The following is a 21701-nucleotide window of genomic DNA, read 5'->3' on the forward strand; positions in this document are numbered from 1 at the left end:
CCTGTGCTTCCCACATTCCCACAAGCTCTGAATAAAACACGTGCAATTTGAGAAAAATGGGTGTTTCCGGAACAAATGGTAATTGCTGCCTCCAAGAAACTGCCTTGTTGTCCTATTACTCCATTGTCCTTATTACAATTAAGGGTGCTTTGGACTCCAAATCAAATCAGTGGAAGAAACAGTAGTCTATATGCTATGTAGAACAAGAGACCCACAATTGATTTTGTGAGTGCTCTAGCCAGAGAACTCTTATTATTGAAGACATGGGCCACTCTTGCCTCTTCCCATATCATCAAGTTAAATGCGGGCAATCTGTGCTCCCTATTCTCCAACCCCTTGCAAACTTATTGCAATTTGTTTACTTTTTCTGCTACACTCAAAGTAGGGCTACCAAAAAAACAAAATTTTTGGCCATCTTTACGGATTGCCCATGTAATCCCACATTTAATAACATACTGCAGCTCTCCCTAACACACACATTACTGTGTTGGCGTAAGAAAGACAAAAGGTAGGGCAATCTTACCTGACATTGATTAGATATTGAGCCAGGCTAATACTGGCAGCAGATCCAGTGATGGTAACCTGCCTATCAGTAGATCCTTCCACTGGGTTCGCAATTTTGATCTGCGCCCCAGACATCTGACGGATCTCATTGATTTTGGCGCCTTGACGCCCGATTATGCAGCCAATCAACTTAAGGGAGAAAAACAAGGCACAACAAATTAGAGTTGCATGGCTAGGTCCAAGAATCCCACCCCCACCCTCTAGCTCCTACAACTGTGGCCAGGCTGGAGTGCAGTGGTCTGATTTCACCTCACTGCAACTTCAGTCTCCTGGAGTTGAGCAATTCTCCTGCCTCAGCAGGACTAAAGGCGCATGCCATCATGCCCAGCCTACTTTTGTATTTTTAGTAGAGATGGGGTTTCACCATGTTGGCCAGGATGGTCTCGATCTCTTGACCTTGTGATCCACCCGCCTCAGCCTCCCTAAGTGCTGGGATTACAGGTGCGAGCCACCGCGCCTGGCCTTTAAAAAAAAAAAAAAAATAGAAACAGGGTCTCGCTATGTTGCTCAGGCTAGTTTCAAACTCCATGGTTGAAGCCATCTTCGAACCTCAGCTTCTGTATCTCTGTACTCCCTGTACCTGGGATTACAGGTGTATACCGCCCTGCCCAACTTCATCCTACACCCTTTATCTGTACACTTTTGATCAAAAAACTCAACTTTTGACCCATTCTTCAGTCGTACCATGGTGAGAGCCAGTTCTGAGCCAACTCACTCTTAGGTCCAAGTATTAGCTCTTCATTATTTCTGTCCTCAGAGTATTAATTCCAAAAACAAAATAAACCAGAGCCAAAACAAGAATAAATTTAGACAGCTAGAAATAGATAAAGGTAGAAATACATTGTTTCTGGCAGCAAAGATGCTTCAAGTCATCCTGCCGTAATTACCACCTTGACAAGAATTCTGGCCAATTCCTAAGGTGTTTTTGCCTTGGGAAAAGGTGGAGGAAAAAAAAAAAAGGTCAACATTTGCACTAATACTGTAAACAATATGACCTTGGATAGCACAGATCTCAAGTTCATGAACCACTACACTGTGGTGGGGGACAGTGACTCATGTCTTTAGGCTGAGGCGGGTCAATCACTTGCGCTCAGGAGTTTCACGGTGAAACTCCATCTTTACAAAAAAATACAAAAAAAGCTACCCAGGCATAGCGGCATGCACCTGTGGTCCCAGGTACTTAGGAGGCTGAGATGGGAGGATCTCTTAAGCCTGGAATTCCAAGGCTGCAGTGAGTCAGGATCATGCCTCTCTTGCTCCAGCCTGGGCAATAGAGGGAGACCCTGTGTCAAAAGAAAGCCACCACACCTTTTTTTTCTCGTTTTTTTTTTTTTTTGATACAGAGTCTTGCTCTGTTGCCCAGGCTGGAGTACAGTGGCACGATCTCAGCTCACTACAACCTCTGCCTCCCGGGTTCAAGTGATTCTCCTGTCTCATCCTTCTGAGAAGTGGGATTACAGGTGTGTGCATGCCTGGCTAATTCTTGTATGTTTAGCAGAAACAGGGTTTCACCACGTTGGTCAGGCCTGTCTCCTGATCTCATGACCCACTTGCCTCGGCCTCCCAAAAGTGCTGGGATTATAGGCATGAGCCACTGCACCCGGCCGAAAACCACTACGTTTTCTAAGGATAAGGCTTTAGCTTCTATAAAAAACAAAGGCAGGCTGGACACAGTGGCTGACGCCTGTAATCCCAATGCTTTGGGAGGCTGAAGGGGGGATCGCTGGAGGTCAGGAGTTCAAGATCGGCCTGACCAACATGGAGAGACCCCATCTCTAATTAAAAAAATACAAAAAACAGCTGGACATGGTGGCACACGCCTGTAGTCCCAGCTACTTGGGAGGCTGAGGCAGGAGAATCACCTGAACCCAGGAGGCAGAGGTTGCAATGAGTCAAGCCTGGGACACAGAGCAAGGGCAAGACACCCGTCTTAAAAAAAAAAAAAAAAAAAAAAAAAAAAGCAGCAAATGGACAGGAATTTCTCCCCCCGCCCCTTTTTTTTTCCCCTTGAGATGGGAGTTTCACTCTTGTTGCCCAGGCTGGAGTACAATGGCACCATCTCGGCTCACTACATCCTCCCACCTCCCAGGTTAAAGCAATTCTCCTACCTTAGCCTCCCAAATAGCTGGAATTACAGAGATGTGCCACCATGCCCAGCTTTTTGTATTTTTAATACAGATGGATTTCTCCATGGTAGTCAGGCTCGTCTCGAACTTCCAAGCTCAGGTGATAAGCCCACCTCGGCCTCCCAAAGTGCTAGGATTACAGGTGTGAGCCACCGCGCCCAGCTAGGAATTTCTACTGTCAACAAAGTTACTGTTGTCTTGTCATACCTCACACAATAATTCTATCATATCTGTCATCACAATTCTACATACTATAACCAACTTATTTTTGTATCTAAAAATTCCCATTTTCCATTCTTGGGGTATGAAGAACAAAAACAAAGATAAAATTATAAAATTCCCAGTTTCTTTCCCTAGGGCTTAAAAGTAGCAGGACATGTAGGCCAAGTGCAGGGGCTCACACCTGTAATCCCAGCACTTTGGGAGGCCACAATGGGCAGATTACCTGAGCTCGGGAGTTCGAGACCAGCCTGACCAACATGGAGAAACCCCATCTCTACTAAAAATACAAAATTAGCCAGGCGTGGTGGCACATGTCTGTAATCCCAGCTACTCAGGAGGCTGAGGCAGGAGAATCAGTTGAACCCGGAGACAGAGGTTACAGCGAGCAGATCGCGCTATTGCACTCAAGCATGGGCAAGAAGAGTGAAACTCCGTCTCGGGGAAAAAAAAAAAAAAAAAGGTAGCAGGACACTGCTGAAACGACATCTATTTCTTTAAAGTCAATTTTCTCATTTTCATCCTACACAACCTAACTACACTTACATCGTTTGGAATGGTGAGTTCATGAGAAGTAGTCTGAGCAGATGCATCCAAACCTGCTAAAAGACAGAAGAGAGCAAGCAAATTCAATGCACAGCATTCAAAACCCCACTGACTTGCACATTAAACTAACAGAAGGAAATAAACTGGAAACCCAGCATCATTGGCTGTTGGGATTCATCACTAACTTGGAAGCCTCCAAAGAGGAAAGAGGGGGGAGAAGGGTGTAGAAATAATGCTCGAAAGGTTCTTCTGTACACTCAGAAGAGCTGATTTCATGCCATTTCCTGCAAAGCCCAGCCTATTAGGGACGGGGGAATGGAAGCAAGGGCAAGGGAGTGTGGTATCCTCAAAGAGGACCAATGTCTAAACAAGTCCTTCTGTACTTCTATCCCTATCCTGCTGTTGTGTTCCAAACTGTATCTCACCTGATGCTCACTAGCACCAGTGCCAATATTATGCCTGTTAATGGGTACCATGGACTTTTGGCACACATGCAGAGTTGTTTTAAATATACCTGTATCAGATTAAGGCCCTCCACCCCCTATCCTCCTAACCTAGACTGGAAGGTCAGATAGAATGAAATGGCAGTCAGGTGAGGGGACTTCATTTCTCCAGATTTAGTCCCTGTCTTTTGTTCAGTAATTTTGTTCTGGCTTTCATTTTGTTTTCCAAAGAAAAAGAAAGAAAAAAAAAATCCCATCAGCAAATACCCATACCCATCTTTAACAACACCTGGACTGAACCAGGCCAGCTGGCTAATACTCAAGCTTAGTCCTCATCTCAACTACGGCTGCTGGTCTCATCATTTTTAGAAGGGGGTTGGCCAGATCCATCAAGGGACCCTCGGGGGCACCAGGCCCACCCCTTCGCTCTCTCAGCTCCTCTCTGCCATGTGCATGTTGCTGGTATGGTTCATGGGCAGTGAAACAAGACTCCCACCAGTTTATTAATATAACAGTAGAATACTACAGATTTTTTTTTTTTTAATCATTACCCCAATAGCCTTTCACCTCTGGAGAGCTGGATTCAATGCCTGTTAAGATACAAGTGAAAATGAGTTTGGTGGTCTCATCCTAACCCTATCGGACAAGTTATTCCTTATACAGAAAAGCCCCAAAAACAGAAACAAAACAAAAACAAAAACAAAAACAAAAAAACACTACACAATTTGGCACAAATGGATGGTCTCTACCCAAGCCTGTGAATTGCTGGTGGAGAGAAAGGGGGTGCTGATCAGATCAAGGGGGCAGCAATCAGGATGGGCTCAAAGAAATATCAGCCTACCCTTTGCCTGACAAGCATCCCCAAACCTCACCCCCAATCCTTCCAGGGCTTTTTTTTTTCTTTTAGAATAACTGACCCCAAATGAAAACCACGTTAACAAACACATTACCTCCTTGGGCTTAGCCATAGTAGACAGGCAAGTTTAAACCAGCAGGATGCTGGATAACGAAGTTTGTTTTAAACAGATGTCAAGCTGAGACCTTAGGACTGGCCTCTCTCTTGCACTACACCTTACAGAAATAAACACTGAGGTATCCATACCACTGAATCCGGTGTTGCCATGCGTCATGGGAAAATGAGACTGTTGCATTGCCAACTGGTGCAGCTTGGTCAACTGCAAGGAGGAAACAGGAGGTTGGCATTAGAAGATTTAAAAAAGCCAGGGCTCAAGCACATTCAAATTTGAAAATGCAGGTCCTGATCCCCAAAATTGACTCTACTACTTAAACTACAACAGAGGGTAGGGATGGGGCTTGCATCGCAATCCTGGGGATTGGCAGAATATGAAGGGTAAGGGTTAGAAATAGAAAGGGTGCCTGGAAGAACAGAATGAATGCCTTTTGGGTGTGCGAATAGAAAAGCAACAGCACTTGCCCAACGACCATCCCCTTGGGAGCTACTTATAATGAAGGTAGTTTGCAGCCATTGCAACAGTTGCCGCAGGGACAAGCACAGACAGGCTAGGTAAACAAACTGTGCAGTGGTGCTAGGGAAAACACACCATGCAGGGTTTCATCAGTATTGGGGAGAGGGAAGGAGATGAGGGGGGCAGGGAGACTGCGAGGAGGAGAGGTGTAGAAACCATACTAGGTTTAGTCCCATCACCACCACCACTGACTACTACAGCTATTTTTATTCATCTATATAAACTGTCCTGTCATAAAATAATCCTCCTTCACATCTACTTCTCTCTCCTGGGGCCTACCACTAACCAAGACTGAAACTCAATTTCCCAAGCCTAATGCTCAGCACCTGGAAATGTTAGTAAGAATAAAAGTGCAGGAAAAAAATGCCCTTGAAGTCTCAATACCAGCACTTTTAAATAGGTTTTAGCAGCAAGAAAGGTTTGAGTTGAATTCTGAAATGTTCAGGTTCCTATCCCTCTCTGTGTAACATAAGCCCCTTCCCCATCCCTCCAAATACTTTTGATATTGTCATCTCAGATTGAGGAGTTCCCAAAGGCAAACCAAACCTCCCACTACCCTCATGGAAAAGAGAACTGCATGCAAGGAAGTACAGTCCCAATGTCAATTTAAACTGTGCCCTGAGATAACAAATCACAGTATACCACGGAACATTTCCCTTTTAGAAACAGGGTAATCTGAAACACAGGGGGAAAGGAGAAGCTAATATGCTGAATTAAATTTCAGGGGTTAAATATTAAAAGGCAAACAAGGCATTACCCTGATTAAAGGGCTGAAATATGGGATTGACCTTGTGAAGAAAACAACTTAATATTGCAAATGCTGAAGACCCAACTCACTTCTGGCTACTTGGGAGAAAGGAGTGAGACAATTTTGGATGGGAGAGGGAGCTTTTCAAAACAAGAAGTGAAAACAAAACTTACATCTGGCTGTGGAATGGCATACTGTCCTTGAATGGTATAGGCCTACAAAAGGAGGAAAACAGTTCCTATTAAAAACCAATCACGGACAGCCACCCAGTGGGGGGAAAAAGACACTTCAACTAGCCAGGAAGCCAGAGTTGAACTACAGAATGGGGGAGGCCAGAGACTGAGGCAGTAGATGGAATCTCACAAATACAGTCAGACCCAAATTGGCCTTCTTTGAAACCTAAATATGACTTTGTTCCAGGGATCCTATAAAGATAGACAAGTTCCCTGCAATCAAAGGCAAAATATACATAACTGTTTCTTAATGAAAATGTGGGAAGTGAGATTAGCAATGCCTCGATTGACCAAGCCCCACTCTTCCTCGCTGTATACAAGATAGCCTAGGAGGAATAATGATCTCTTCCCTCACCACCCCAACCCTTCTACCAATTGTGGTGATGTGGAAGATCTCTATCTGCACAAACCTACATGGCATGTTTTGAAACACTTCCCTTTCTCCAGCTTATTTTTCTATCTGCCTAAAGACCTTAAGAACACTGGGTGCTAGCTGAGTCCCTAACACTAGGGAGCTGATCACAGGTAAACAAAAACCACTGTGTTCTAATTTCTGTCTTCTCCGACCTCCCCTCCATAGGCACTTGCAGCTCCCACTATGCCCTCCTCCCCCCGCAACGTAACCTCCCAAAAAGGGAGCTGGGTCTTCAGGGCAATGGGGTAGGGAACAGGAGGAAAGGAAAAGGGAACAGGGAGGGAGGGGAAGGAAGGAGTGGCTGGTTAACAGGATGTGAAGCTTCTCACATCACAGTGGCCAGTACCCCCAAAAGTACACCCAGGTGGGGGTGGAAGGAAGGTGAAAATGGGGTGGGAGGAGTGGGAGAGGGGAAGAGGGGTTGAACAAAAAAAAATTTAAAAAAAAAAAAAAAAAAGTTGGGTGTTACCATCTGGTGGGCTACGCGGCCTGGGTGAAATGAGGTTGGGGGGGTCAGTCCAGGTCCCCGTGGACAGGTGGTGTCCACAGCACCAAAAATCACCAGCGCCACTGGCCCCCCGTGTGTTGGCAGTCTCGGCTGAGGCGGAAGGATTGAGTGAGCCTTGGAGACTGAACATCCCCTCTCACCTCTAGAGGTGGTCCCTCCAGGTCAGGGTTGAGGCACATGGACGGGGTGGTGTGGGGAAAGCTCGCACTGTCGCTGCCTGTGCTGTACCTGTCCTGTGGATAAATAGAGGATTTCAGTCTCCAGGGCTGTCAATCCGGCACCTTGTCACCAGCATGAAATTCACACAAAAAAAGTTGTTTATTTTTTTCCTTTTTCCTTTAAAAAGGAGCTCAGACACAATTTGAAACGAGCTGTAATCAGTGAATTAAAAAAAAAAAAGTTACCTAGTGGCAGATCTCACACTGCACAATTGGGCTATTTTCAGTAAGAATGAAGGGGTGGGGCAACAGAGCTGATGCCAGCTCCTGGTCAGTGTGGGATTAAGTTGAACCCCTACAGAGCCCACTTTGCCACAAAGGAACAAAAGACACAGGTCCATCTGTGGACATTGTATATTTAAAAAGGCCTGTGGGAACGATCCATGACAGGGCCACTCATAGAAGAAACTGCAAATTTTTAGACGGTGGTCCATCAACTAAATAAAGGGAAGGGAGGGAGGGAGGGAGGGTAGGGAAGCAAAGAGGTATGAAAGGGGAGGTGTGATGGGGAGGGGGAAAAAAAGGAAGTGAAGGAAGAATTTTAAGTACAGAGGATTGCTGCCACCCAGTATGGGACTCTATATTCCGAAGGGGGAGTGGGAGAATCCAGAAGAGCAGGAACCTGGAGTTCCTGGGAAGGAAAAACTCCTAAGGCTAACCCCTTCGGGCTACACTGACTCTGGGTCTTCGTTTATCCTGCCCAACTCTAACTAGACTGAGAGTCCTTTGACCAAACCAGTTTGTACTTGTCTAAAAGTAAGGTACTAAACTGACTCCAAGTTAACACTGTGACATAACCGACCTTCCTGTGAAACCTCTCGTAACTACACAACAAACTAAATCCCTAAAAACTTGTTCATTTTTATGCCAATTCAACAGAATGTGAATGAGATGGACTCCCAAGTTTATGCTTGCCCTCTAAATGGCTCCCAGATCAAAGGCAAGTAAGATGGAACTAGTTAACTAAATATGCTTATAACAGACCAACCCCAAGTGGGAGAAGGTGTTTTGAGCAATGCACTTGCTCAGGCAGCTACCAAAATCAGTCACTATTTCAACCTGAATCCCAATACAGTTGTCCCTATGTTATTGGTGGGAGATTAGTCCTAGGATCCCCCCATAGAAACAAATATCCATGGATACTCAAGTCTTTTACATAAAATGGTATAGTACTTGCATATAACCTAAGCATAGCCTCCCATATACTTTAATCATCTCTACATTACTTATAATATCTAATACAATGTAAATGTTATATAAATATTTGTTATACTGTATTGTTTAATGACAAGACAAAGCCTGTACATGTTCAGTACAGATGCAACCACCCATTTTTTTTCCCTGAATACTTTTGATCTGAGGTAGGCTGAAGGTGGAACCCACAAAGGGCCAATTCTATTTTAAAACCTGACCTACCTACCCCTCAAATACAATCAGAGCATAGGACTAAGTCCTCATCAATGCTTCTGTCATAATAATCTAACTTCAGAATCGTCCATGTGCCAAAGATCAAGAGTTTAGGTTGATGAGGAAGGAGCAGAGAGAGGCCATGGTGGTGCTTTGGTGTTCTTACTCTAACACGAAATGTCACAGCACCACAGTCCAACATGCTCACCCCCTTCTATTCTTGTACACTGAACTCTTACCCCAGCTGATTTCAGTCATGCCATGTGGGTTCAAACCAGTGTTTATGAGGTTAAGAGCCTAGGGGACAACACACTGGAGTTTGGGAGTGAAGGGGTAGGAGTAGGGGAGGTGAGGTGGAGGGAAGGGGAAGTTTGTAGGACACTCAAATTCAGGACCCCCAAATTTTGAGACCACCATCCAGAATCTCCTTCAGAGGTCCGATTCTTTGCTACCTTTTATTTATTTAGACCTCTAAATATCACCCCACACACATAAAACACGGATGGGGTGGGAACAGGGAGAGAAGTAGAAACAGTAAGGCAATTCAACTCATATTCCAACCCAACCCGCCTTAAGTAACCAAGTAAGTTACCTCTTCCGAGTGCCTACAAAACTTCCATTGCCTGCTAAAAATTAAGGCATTCAGCTTTCTCCAGTACAAAAAATAAAACTAAAAGCAGGTCAAACTATGGCCAGAGTATAGGTTTCAGCAAGCATGCAGAGTGGCTTGGTGTGATGCTGGCAAAGTTGATATTTCATATATAATCTCTGTTCATTCTAGCCCACCAAAAGAATTTTCTTACCTGACCACCTGCAAAGATGACCGGAGAGCTGGACGGCTTGGGCCGGTACGGGATGGTCACGCCCTTCGGGGGGGACTGGGAGAGAGTCAGAGGGGAAAAAAACAAAAAGAGATAAGGTTTCAAAGCTGCTTCAGCTGTGTGGCTTTAGCTCACACAGGTCAGTTAAATTAAAAACTACTTCCATCCCTTTAACTACCAAATTGTCTCTGGCTAGATCTAATCTCAAATCATCTACTAAACGTTATTTGCCTTTAATGCAGTAAGTCCAAGGACTACACAATTCAAACTAATTCTCATCAAGTGAGATGTCCATGTAATAATCTTTGGCACTATTTCCAAAATTTTAAATAAATTTAATGAACACGAAAAACTGTTCAACATATACATTTTAGTTGGTAATTTTTAGTACCTCACAATTTTTTTTGGCCTGAATAGGAAATAAAGTCAAAACTGGAAGTAAAATACTCAAGTGTTATGTCCAGAATAATATAGACACTATCTATAAATAAAGGCCCAATCAAGGTTTTTCTAATCTCTACTTGAAAATTCCAGTTTCCAGGCCGGGTGCATCGGCTCATGCTGGTAATCCCAGTACTCTGGAAGGCTGAGGCGGGTGGATGGCTTGAGCTCAGGAGTTCAAGACCAGCCTGGGCAACATGACAAAAATCCCGTCTCTACAAAAAATAAAAAAAATTAGCCAGGTGTGGTGGCGCATGCCTGTAGACCAAGCTACTGGGGAGACAGGTGAGAGAATCGCTTAAGCCTGGTAGGCAGAGTTTACAGTGAGCCAATATCGCGCCACTGCACTCCAGCCTGAGTGACAGAATGAACCCGTCACACACACACACACACACACACACACACACACACACGCACGCACACACACACAACTAAAAAAAGAAAGAAAAAATTCCAGTTTCATTTCTCACCAATGAAACCAACTCCGTATCACAAATCTGAAAAGGCTTAATTTTTCTGAATTTTGCTATTCTTTTAATAGAGTAATAGTATGTAATGAGGACCTCATTAGCCATTCGGAAACATCATCATACATACATTTTTCTACTCTTTATAAACACTTTGAATACCCTCCTACAAAGTGACAAGTTGTTAAAGAACATGTCCAATTTCCATGTAACCAAAATACAGCAATTCAAAAAGTAGTAACTCAGCTACTCGGGAACCCAAATACATCTGTGGCCCCCTCAGTCCATGCAGTGCATCTTCCCCACCGACTCTGGTACACAACTGCTGTGAACCAAAGACCATTGCTGCTTAGCAGTTTCTATTTTTGCTCACAGACCATAAGAAAAGTCAAAGCTAAGGGAAGGAAAATATGAACTCAGGGAACCTTTTACCCCCACCCCCACTGGAAGCCTTAACAGCTTCACTTAATTCTAGTCTTACTAAATATAGATCAGTCCCTCTGTCCCCAGAAAGGCCCTCCCCCCATTCTCAGCATGAGCCTGAGGGCTTACCTCCAACATGACCACGCAGATCTGTTTGACACACTCTATGATGGATTGCGGAATGCCAGCAATAGTGATGGCCCGCTCAGTTGAGTTGGGTAGCATATCCCCTGCCACCTGGACCTGAGCCCCTGTACTCTTTGGAGTAAAAAGAAATTCAAAATCAGAGAAAAACAGCTCATGCTTTTCCAATTCCTCCCAGCAGCAATTTCAGAGTCTAAAACTCTAATGGATATTTATCCATTTCCAATCTTCCCTTTTTGTTCTTTGTCCCACTCTTCCCTTATTCCAGATAGAACTGTTTAATGAATTAGAGTTAAAAATAAATTAGCCACTGAAAGACAAGAATAAGCCTCAATAACAGCCTAAATTTAACCTACTCTCAAGCAAAAGGTCCTTCTAAATAGTTTTCTCTCAACTAATGATAGTTCCTCTGGGCAAAGCAAAAGCCCCACCAAGTATCACCCACCTTTCATTATCTTACTGAATAAATATTTACATCAAGGCCATTCATGTGCCAGGTACCAGGACAAGTGCTTGGAATACAGCAATTAACAAAATGAGGATCTCTGTTGTCATGCCATGTACAATACGCTCCCAAAAACTCAAGCAGCCATTCGAGTTTCATTCCAACACATTCAGTAACATCTAAATACAATTAAAATGTTCCACAATTACAATGTAACTTCCATAGTTAAACAGGAAGTAGGGGCCATGCATGGTGGCTCACACCTGTAATCCGAGCACTTTGGGAGACCAAGGCAGTCAAATCACTAAGGCTCAGGAGTTGGAGACCAGCCTGAGCAAAACAGTGAGACCTGTCTCCATAAAAAAAAAATTAGCTGGGCATTGTGGAGCACGCCTGTGGTCACAGCTACTCAGGAAGCTTGAGGTAGGAGGGTCACATGAGACTAGGAAGTCGAGGCTATAGTAAGCCATGATCATGATTACGCCCTGCACTTCAGCCTGTGTAACAGTGAGACCCTGTCTCCAAAAAAAAAAAAAAAAAGTAGAATTACATCTATTTCCCTATACATCTTCCTATTTTTCTCCTTGCTGTTTATAAGTCTGGTCAAGAAAAATGACACTGCAGGCAAGCAGGCATGCTGGCTCAAGCCTGTAGTATCAACAATGGGAGACTGAGGTGCTGGATTGCTTGAGCTCAGGAGTTTGAAACCGGCCTGGGCAACACGGCAAAACACCATTTCTACAAAAAAATACAAAAACCTGGATGTGGTGGCAGGAGCCTGCAGTCCCAGCTCCTTGGGAGGCTGAGATGGGAGGATCACCTGAGGCTGGGGAGGTCGATGTTTTCCTGCAGTGAGCCATGACTGCACCACTGCACTCCAGCCTGGGGAGACAGAGTGAGACCGTGTAAAAAATAATAATAATAAAAATTAAAATTAAAAAATAGAAAAACTGTTGCTACTACTGCAAACTCATCCCTTGAAACATGAAAAAGAACTATGTAGCCTCATGGAAAAGTTGCCAAAAAAGAAAGAAACTTGTTATATGTAATAGTTGGAAATTCTGATTAACTTTCTCATGTTCTGTTTACTACAATTTATGAATTATGCAAAATAATTATATTGCATGATAGTTTTCAGTACAATCACATTGTAATCCTCCAGAACTGCTACTTCAACAAAAATCTTCATCTCACTGCTAACTTTTCCCAGCCATACAAAGAGCCAATCTGGAACAAATACTTAACATTTCTAAAAGGAGCACAAAAGTCACTAACCTCTCGTATTTCCTTGATCTTGCAACCACCTTTTCCAATGAGAGAGCCACACTGACTAGCAGGGACCACCAGCCTCAGGGTGACCGGGGGTCTACTGGCAGCTGTGCTATTGGTCATAGAGCTGCTTATGTCCTACAGAAAGAAAGAACACCAGGATAAGCAGATCCCTGGAAACCAGTAACTGCCATTAAAGAACCACTCACCCTTGATCTTGTAAGGACATGTGAGGTCATAACCCACCACAGACAAAAGTTCCAATACCATGCCCCTCTCAAACTATTTCTGATGTACAGATAAAAGCTCTTGAAAAAATTCCTCAGAATTAGCCATGAATATATTTTCCTTCACCCTGAAGGAATGTACTTGGGTAGGGATAAAAGTGATAATCTGTTTTGCAGTTACATTGGCCAGGCAATGGGGAAAAAAGGTGATGTCAAAATTAAATCAAATACTGCCAGGCACCGTAGTTCATGCTTGTAATCTCAGCACTTTGAGAAGCTGAAGCAAGTGGATCATTTCAGGTCAGGGAGTTCAAGACCAGCCTGGCCAACAGTGAGACCCCAGCTCTACTAAAAATACAAAAATTAGCCGAGCATGGTGGCTGGCACCTGTAATCCCAGCTACTCAGGAGGCTGACGCAGGAGAATCACTTGAACCCAGGAGGCAAAGTTGCAGTGAGCCAAGATTGTGCCACTGCACTCTAGCCTAGGCAACAGAGTGAGACTATCTCAAAAAAAAAAATTAAATCAAATCAAATATTAAGAAAAAATATAAAACAGGTCGGGCACAGTGGCCTTTGGGAGGCCGAGGTGGGCGGATCACCTGAGGTTAGCAGTTCAAGACCAGCCTGGCCAACATGGTGAATGCCCGTCTCTACAAAAATACAAAAAATTGCTGGGTGTGGTGGCATGCGCCTGTAGTCCAGGCCACTCAGGAGACTGAGGCAGGAGAATTGAATTCAGGAGGAAGAGGCTGCTGTGAGCTGAGAATACACCACTGCACTCCAGAATGGGTAACAGAATCAGACTCCATCTCAAAACAAAACAAAAAACAAAAAAGGTAGATATAAAACAATACAACCCTACTTACACCAACTCTACCCTGTTAGAAAACTAAAAACAGGCAGGACACAGTGGTTCACGCCGGTGGATCACCTGAGGTCAGGAATCCAAGAGCAGCCTGGCCAACACGGTGAAGCCCCGTCTCTACTAAAAATACAAAAATTAGCCGGGCGTAGTGGTGAGCGCCTGTAATCCCAGCTACTCGGGAGGCTGAGGCACAATTGCTTGAACCCAGGAGTCGGAGGTTGCAATGAGCCGAGAACGCGACATTGCACTCCAGCCTGGGTGACAAGGAAACTCCATCTCAACAAAACAAAACAAACTCGTAGATTTGACTGCATTGGTTCAAAGCCTATACTCTTTCCCATAAACACATGCTGCATCCAAAAAGGCATGGTTTTAATCTAGTTAAATTTAGTCTTCCGAAGATTAAGTGGTTTAAATGTCACTTATTAGCCTAATCTCTAGGCTGGTAACTAGAGATCTGGAAACTGCTTAAGCAGTTAAGACCCCTAAAGACAAGGATATGTTTATATTCTATTATAGAAATATATAGAAAACAGTTCGTATTCTAGCTTAAAATGTTTTTTTTTTTTTTTTAAATAAAATAAAGGCCTGGCCTGGTGGCTAGTGCCTGTAATCCCAGCACTTTGGGAGGCTGAGACAGGAGGATTGCTTGAGCCCAGGAGTTCAAGATGAGCCTGGGCAACACAGGAAGACTCAGTCTCTACAAAACCCACGAAAACTAGCCAGACATGGTGGTTCGTGCCTGTGGTTCCAGCTACTGGGGAGGCTTAGGTGGGATGACTACTTGACTACTGCAATGAGCCACAGTAACACAACTGTACTTCAGCCTGGGTAACAGAGCAAGACCCTGTCTCAAAAAACAAACAAAAAAAAACAGTTCATGCTGGGCATGGTGGCTCACCTCTGTAATCCCAATACTTTGGGAGGCGAGACAGGAGGACCACTTGAGGCCAGGAGTTTGAGACCAGCCTGGGAAACATAACAAGCTCCCATCTCTATAAGAAAAGGTTTTAAAAAAGTTATCCAGGCAGGGTGGCATGCACCTGTAGCCCCAGCTACTCAGGAACCTAAGGCAGAAGGATCACTTGAGTCTGGGAGGATGCAGTGAGCTACAGGTATACCACTGCACTCTAGCCTGGGTGACAAGAGCACAACCCTGCCTCAAAAGAAAAAATTAATTAAATACTATGACGTATAAAAACTATTTCAAGTTCATTCTTGAACTTGAACAAGAATAAAACGTTTTTTTTAAGCCATGAGTTCTGGACTTCTAGAACTTCTAGTTCTGGACCCTGGGGGTCAAAAGATAACATTTCTAATCTTGGCAAGGATAAGATGTCAGGCACCGTTTAAGTACCAATCACCAAGGAAGCAGCACTCCTCTGTGTTATCAATTGCACAATTAGCTGCATTACCGCAGAAGGGGGAGAGAGGGGGACTGAATACAAGACCCAGGACAATAGCTCAGCCTCTGAAGGTTGGCGGGGGAAAAACTTCCTCTTGATAAAACCTCTGCTGTTGAGTATTTTAATTCTGATAACCTAGGTCTCTTCCCAACAAGTGTAATTTTGACACAATGTTAGCAGATTGACTTTTTAACCTAAGAGCATCAGGATTGGAAGATTGTTTGTGTAAACCGTATCAGTTTGGTGTATACTCAAGCCTTTTACCAAAGCAATGGCATACTTTCCACAGATGTTTTTCATGCAAATTATTTACATTAAGCCCGTGGCAAAACTCAAACTGTTTTGATGATTCAAGTGACTTTTTTTTTTTGGAGATGGAGTCTCGCTCTGTTGCCCAGACTGGAGTGCAGTGGTGCAATCTTGGCTTACCACAACCTCCACCTCCCAGGTTCAAGCGTTTCTCCTATCTCAGCCTCCCAAGTAGCTGGGATTTCAGGCGCACGCCACCATGCCTGGCTAATTTTTGTATTTTTCAGTAGAGACGAGGTTTCACTATGTTGGTCTCTTAACTCCTGACCTGGTGATGTGCCCGCCTCAGCCTCCCAAAAGTGCTACGATTACAGGCACAAGCCACCGCGCCCAGCCTCAAGTGACTCTTTTTTACCTACAAATGGTTGAATTTTGTGGCAGGCTACAGGAAGCTAAGAACCCATTTACGGAGTCTCATGGTCCAGTTTGTCCTTAAATTTAAAAAGCTCTTAGAAAATCAACAAGCTCTCTGGAAGCACTTAAAAACGAAGAATGAGGGAGTGGGAGACAACAAACCTCTTCCAGTTTGTCAATGATCATAGCAAAGGCTTTGAAGATGGCATTAGTGGGTCCAGCCAAAGTGATAATTCTCTCAGGACAATTCCCTTCTGAGATGTTGATACGTGCACCACTCTAGATAGGAAACAAGAGCCAAACGAAGTTAAAGATACAAGTAAGATCTGAGTATGTACAGGATCTACAGTCCCTTGTAAAAGGGACAAGGAACTGCCAATGTACACGATCCTGATGCAAAGCAAAGTCAGCATCATTCCAAACACTGCTGCTCCATGTCTATCCTCAAATATAGCCTACAGCAGCTGCCTTAGATCTTGAATGAATTCTATGACTTGTCAAAACCACACTTCCCGAAGAGGGAAAAAAAAAATACACTTCCCAGATTGTCATTACAGATAACCAGGCTGGAAAAAAATACATATTTCCCTTATTGAGACTTTCCTCCCTAATTCCTGAAAAAGAATTTTCACTTGTTTTAAAGGTTTTGTTACTTCCCAAAGTTAACAATCTCAAAGTCTTTCATAACTTACCTCCTCGCGCATCTTCTTAACTGATTCTCCTTTCTGTAAAGGAAAAGTCAAGCATGAGCTCCAACTGCTATTTCAATCCACAACAACTAAATGGTAATTAAAGTTGAAGTGAAATTGTCTTACCTTTCCGATGATACTGCCAACTTCCTGCAATGCAGAAAACTAACATCAGTAAGAGGAAACCCCAAAGTATTTCTTTTTAAAAACATTTTATTTTTCCTTTCTCTACATGTTCTAATTAAGTATTCACTACGAAAATGAATTTTAACTGTCCAGCTGACAGACTGCTATCTATGCTAATTATTACCCCAAAGGAATGGAAAGATTTGAAGATTTATTGGGGGGATTGGACTTACTATAAGCAATCTCAATAAGAAAAACCCTACCATCCAGGTATGAGACAGTTTTTGGCTCCAGCCTCTAATTAAGCCTTTCCTGCTCAGTGGAGCTTCCTAGTCAAGTCTGTCCATTTTCCCACTACACTCACATCTACTCCATTAGGGAAATGTGCTAAAGCCAGATGCCCCACAGTGCTAATCTGATGAGCTCCAAGATGCATGTCTGTTCTTCCTGGCCCCTCCCCTAGCAGTTACTATGACCCAATTTCCCAAGCTGGAGCATACCTTTCCATGCATAAGTAGCCGGATGGTGAGAGTGACATTTAATCCACCTTCAATCACACCGGTGTCCATGTCGAGCAGTGTTCTGGGGAGCTGGACTTTGAGTGGTCAAGTCTTTGGTCACTGGTAGGGGGTGAAAGCCAAAAACTAAAATGCAAACATGACCAAAATCAGAGGAGAAAAACAACAGGATTATTATTTCCCAAATTATTTTCACTTTATCAATATTTTCTACTTTCCATTTTTCCTTAAATGACAGTATGTCAGACTTACAGACACACCAAGCACAACTGCATGACAAAATATACAGTTCAGGTTCTGTTACAGAGTATAGAAGACAACTTTCCAGTTCCTCTCATTAATGATAGGGTTTCCGCTGACTCTCGGGATGAAGAAGGTTCCTTCAATTGGCAATGGTTCTAAGGGAACTGCTGAACGTGCACCACTTGTCCTTCAGCAGAAAAAGCTTCAAAGAATTCAGAAACACCTGGAAATCATGAGAGCAAACTTCCAACTAACTACAGTGAGGGCAAATGACCTTTTGTCTCCCTGCTGGGGAGCAGTTTAAGTTGAAAACTAGAGAGAACACATGTAAATTTTCTTCGTAGTAGCAATTTCTAGAAAAGGAAATTTAGATGTATCCCACATTATAAATTTCAAATGCTGATGGCTAACACCAAATGATTTCTAAAAGATTTAGATCAACATCCTCACTGAAAAGACATTATCTGAGACGCCTTCCATGCAGGCTGGGGTTCCATACTCCCCTTCAGAAAATGACTCAATACGTTAAGTACACTTGAGTCCTTTTCTCCTCTTCCTCCTTCCAACCCAACTTGTTACTCAGATTTGAGATGTCTTCCTTGCTTTTGTGTCTACCATCCAGTTTTTATTTCAAGTCTGTTAAATCTTAAATTTCCTCCCAAAGAAAACAATCAAAATAAAACTGGCACTGCTAAAATTTTATTTTTGTTTTCAGGAACAACAGCAGTGTACCTTTCCTATACAGGATGGCCCTTTTCCCACCTATGAAACAATTCCTAATATTGTTCCTAACATTTCTGCTTTAGAATAACTAGTTATGTGTAGAAAGAAAATTTGGTTTTTTTGGATATGCCTTTGCCTTCAATACCTCCTTTAGCACCTAATCGTGATAGCTTTAAAAAGGACGTCTCCCAAGTTGTAGAATGTCCCCAATGACATTTTAAGTATCCATCCTTTTAAAACTCAACATGTCATCTCTCTCCTCCCACAGCTAGATTTCCTCCTTCACAAAACCAGCCACTGTGTTAACTTTCCTCTAACACAAAGCCCATACCCTAAATATCTTAGGTGCTTAAGTGGCTGTCACACCATTCTGTATATGGCAAACTGTCCTCTGGCTACTCCAAGAATGTAAGTGATTATATAAGTGCATCCCCAAAGCACATCATTTCCCCTTTTTCAGAATACAATTAATTGCTGGCAAAATCCCAGAATTCAACACTTTTCACTCATAGAAAAATAGTGCTTGGTGGGGGAAGAAGCGTTAGGTCTGTAAGAATGACTTTCTTTTTTTAATAAGGTCTGGTAAAAATCTGGCAATTTAATTCCTTATCCCCTTGCAGATGTAATAAGAAGCCCTTTACAAATATTACAATAACGCAACTTCGAAAAGGCAAAAAAAAAAAAAAAAAAACCAGGAAACCTATTTGAAGCCATTTCTTGAGGTAAAGTACAAAGATGCATTTTTAACTCCAAACCATCTAAACAATCCAAGAAATCTGTCAGATTTCCCTCCTGACTAGGTCAAGATAAATGTACCCCATTTCAGCAATCCAGCTGCTAATACTGCTGTCCAATACCCCTTCCATAAATAGCTCGGTCTGGGTTTACACCCGCAGGCATTTTGTAATTTAAAAATTCGTTACCCGGAGAAACGTCCTGATTAACTCGGCAACTGGGAGCCCGTCTACCCTTTCTTTAACTCCGCAGCCCACTCTCCCCTCGGTCATCCAAGCATTTTCCACTTAAGAAAAAAAGCCCCCCCTTCCCTCGACTAGAAAAGAAGAGGGGGGGGAAAAATAAACGGTTCGGTCGGGGGGGGGCGCTGCGATACAGGGGGAGGGGCCGGACTAGTAGCGCCTCCTCGTGTGGCTGCGCCAGCGCCTGACCCCCGCGGGGAGCCGCGCTCACCCGCCCGACCAGCAAGCCGGCCATCGCCTTCCCCAACCCCCCACAACCAACAAATCCACCGCCGCCCCCCCTACCGCGCGCGCGCCCTCCCTGACTCCTGCGCAGCCGCCACCGGGAAAAGGCGGGGGGAGGGGGAAACAGGCCTTGCGCGAGGCCTACTAGGCCGCGCCAGAGCCACGGCCTCGCGTGAATGACCGGCCAGGCACAGTGAGGTGGTAAGCGCTCACGCGAGACTACGCGAGACCGGGGCTCGTGACTACGACCCGAGCCGGCTAAGAAAGAAGACGAAAGTGGAAATGGTAGCCATAGTCGGGGACGCAGGGAAAATTTTTAGGCTTACCTGCAGGCGCGAGGCGACTGAGGGGAAAAGGGGAGCGGGCGGGAAGGGGAAGGGCGGGAGGCCGGGGGCGGAACAATAGGGGCGGGCGGGAAGGCGAGGGGGGCCCCGCGGGCGGGCGGAGGAGGAAGGGGGGGGTGGAGGAGGAGGAGGAGGAAGGGGGAAAGAGACCCCGGGGCGGGTGGAGGGCGGCGGAGGGCGGGCGGGCGGGCGGAGGGCGGGCGGGCGGGAGAGGGCGCAGGCTGCGGCTGCTCCGGCTGCTGCCTCTGCTGGTCTGGGAGGGGGACGGGGCGGAGCGGCCTGCTTTCAACCCCGCGCACCCTTCGACCCCGGAAGCGCTAACCGCCCCGGGGGCCGGCGAGGCGATTGCGTCGTCCAAACCTTCCCCACGCAATGCAGACGGCCTCCCAAAAGCCTAGAGTGGCTCGTTGGACAGCGTAAGCACCAGCGAGACAACGGCTGCTAGCAAGCGGAGAACTGCGATAGAGCGGAGGCGTGGGGGGCGGGAAGGAAACCAGTGGCCCCTAGTGGACTGACTGGAAAGTTCAGGCGTTAGTGCGGAGACGGAGCAGTCGCCATGGATCAAGAAGTGGCGAGTAGAGAGTAGAGAAAAGGATGGGTGGAAAGAGAATGAAAAAGGATGAAGAAATCCTAGTAATCTACAGGGATACTCAAAAAAGAAAAGGAAAGAAAACTAACTTTCCACGTTTGAGGTGACCATTGTATCAACTCCTTACTCTTAAAAGGGAAGAATTAAGCATTTAACTTTCCTTTTAGGAAGAACTGTGTGTAGTTCATCTGTAACTGATAAGGGAAAGCTCTTTTTTAAAGAGTTCCATGAATAAATGTAGAAGGAATGAAAGAAATAGAAGGAATGGGAGTTGAAAAGTCACCATTCTGCAACCCAGAATGAAATAATTGATTCAGGCAAGTGTATCAATCATTAAAATTTTGAGAAAGGTTGTTAGGGAACAGGATATTATCATGGCACCAAATATCACCACACAAATTTGCAAATATTTTTCTTTTTTTTTTAAAGTAATTTCAAATGGGCCAGGGGTAGTGGTTGGGAGGCTGAGGCAGGCAGATCGCTTGAGCTCAGGAGTTTAAGATACCATCTCTACTAAAAATACAAAAATTCGCTGCTGTGGTGGCACACACCTGTGGTCCTAGCTATTTGGGAGGCTGAGGTGGAAGGATTACTTAAGCCCTGCTGGTCCAGGCTACAGTGAGCAATGATGATGGCCACTGCACTGCAGCCTGTCTCAAAAATAACAAATTTTTTTTTTTTTTTTTTTTTTTTTTTTTTGAGACAGAGTTTCGCTCTTGTTGCCCAGGCTGGAGTCCAATGGCATAATCTCGGCTCACTGCAACCTCTACCTCCTGGGTTCAAGCGATTCTCCTGCCTCCTGAGTAGCAAAAATAACAACTTTTTTTTTTTTTTTTTTTTTTTTTTTTTTTTTTTTTTTTTGAGGCGGAGTCTCGCTCTGTCGCCCGGGCTGGAGTACTGTGGCCGGATCTCAGCTCACTGCAAGCTCCGCCTCCCGGGTTCACGCCATTCTCCTGCCTCAGCCTCCCGAGTAGCTGGGACTACAGGCGCCCGCCACGTCGCCTGGCTAGTTTTTTGTATCTTTTAGTAGAGACGGGGTTTCACCGTGTTAGCCAGGATGGTCTCGATCTCCTGACCTCGTGATCCGCCCGTCTCGGCCTCCCAAAGTGCTGGGATTACAGGCTTGAGCCACCGCGCCCGGCCGCAAAAATAACAAATTTTTTAAAAGCAACTTCAAATG

General features: G+C 44.6%; 1 protein-coding gene across 35 annotated transcripts in view; it reads right to left on the reverse strand.

The window, feature by feature from the left end:
• The window catches only part of PCBP2 (poly(rC) binding protein 2), a 28663-nt gene extending 8473 nt beyond the window's left edge, over nt 1–20190 (reverse strand). Inside the window, exons 1-14 of one of the 35 annotated variants that reach the window (XM_010373902.2) lie at nt 19915–20065; nt 17403–17546; nt 16903–16926; nt 16780–16812; nt 16250–16366; nt 12931–13062; nt 11196–11324; nt 9718–9792; nt 7430–7522; nt 6307–6348; nt 5001–5073; nt 4450–4488; nt 3456–3508; nt 524–693 (exon numbers count right to left, since the gene is read on the reverse strand). In XM_010373902.2, coding sequence (XP_010372204.1) covers nt 524–693; nt 3456–3508; nt 4450–4488; nt 5001–5073; nt 6307–6348; nt 7430–7522; nt 9718–9792; nt 11196–11324; nt 12931–13062; nt 16250–16366; nt 16780–16812; nt 16903–16926; nt 17403–17471 — 1049 coding nt within the window. In that variant the 5' untranslated portion in view covers nt 17472–17546; nt 19915–20065. Of the gene's footprint in view, nt 1–523; nt 694–3455; nt 3512–4449; nt 4489–5000; nt 5074–6306; nt 6349–7429; nt 7523–9717; nt 9805–11195; nt 11325–12930; nt 13063–16249; nt 16367–16779; nt 16813–16902; nt 16927–17402; nt 17547–19914 lie in introns of all 35 variants that reach the window. The other 34 variants (XM_010373901.2, XM_010373900.2, XM_030939310.1 and 31 more) reach the window with 34 other exon arrangements.
• Nucleotides 20191–21701: the final 1511 nt, after the last annotated feature.

Source organism: Rhinopithecus roxellana, chromosome 10 (genome assembly GCF_007565055.1).
Source record: "Rhinopithecus roxellana isolate Shanxi Qingling chromosome 10, ASM756505v1, whole genome shotgun sequence".
Classification (NCBI taxonomy): Eukaryota; Metazoa; Chordata; class Mammalia; order Primates; family Cercopithecidae; genus Rhinopithecus; species Rhinopithecus roxellana.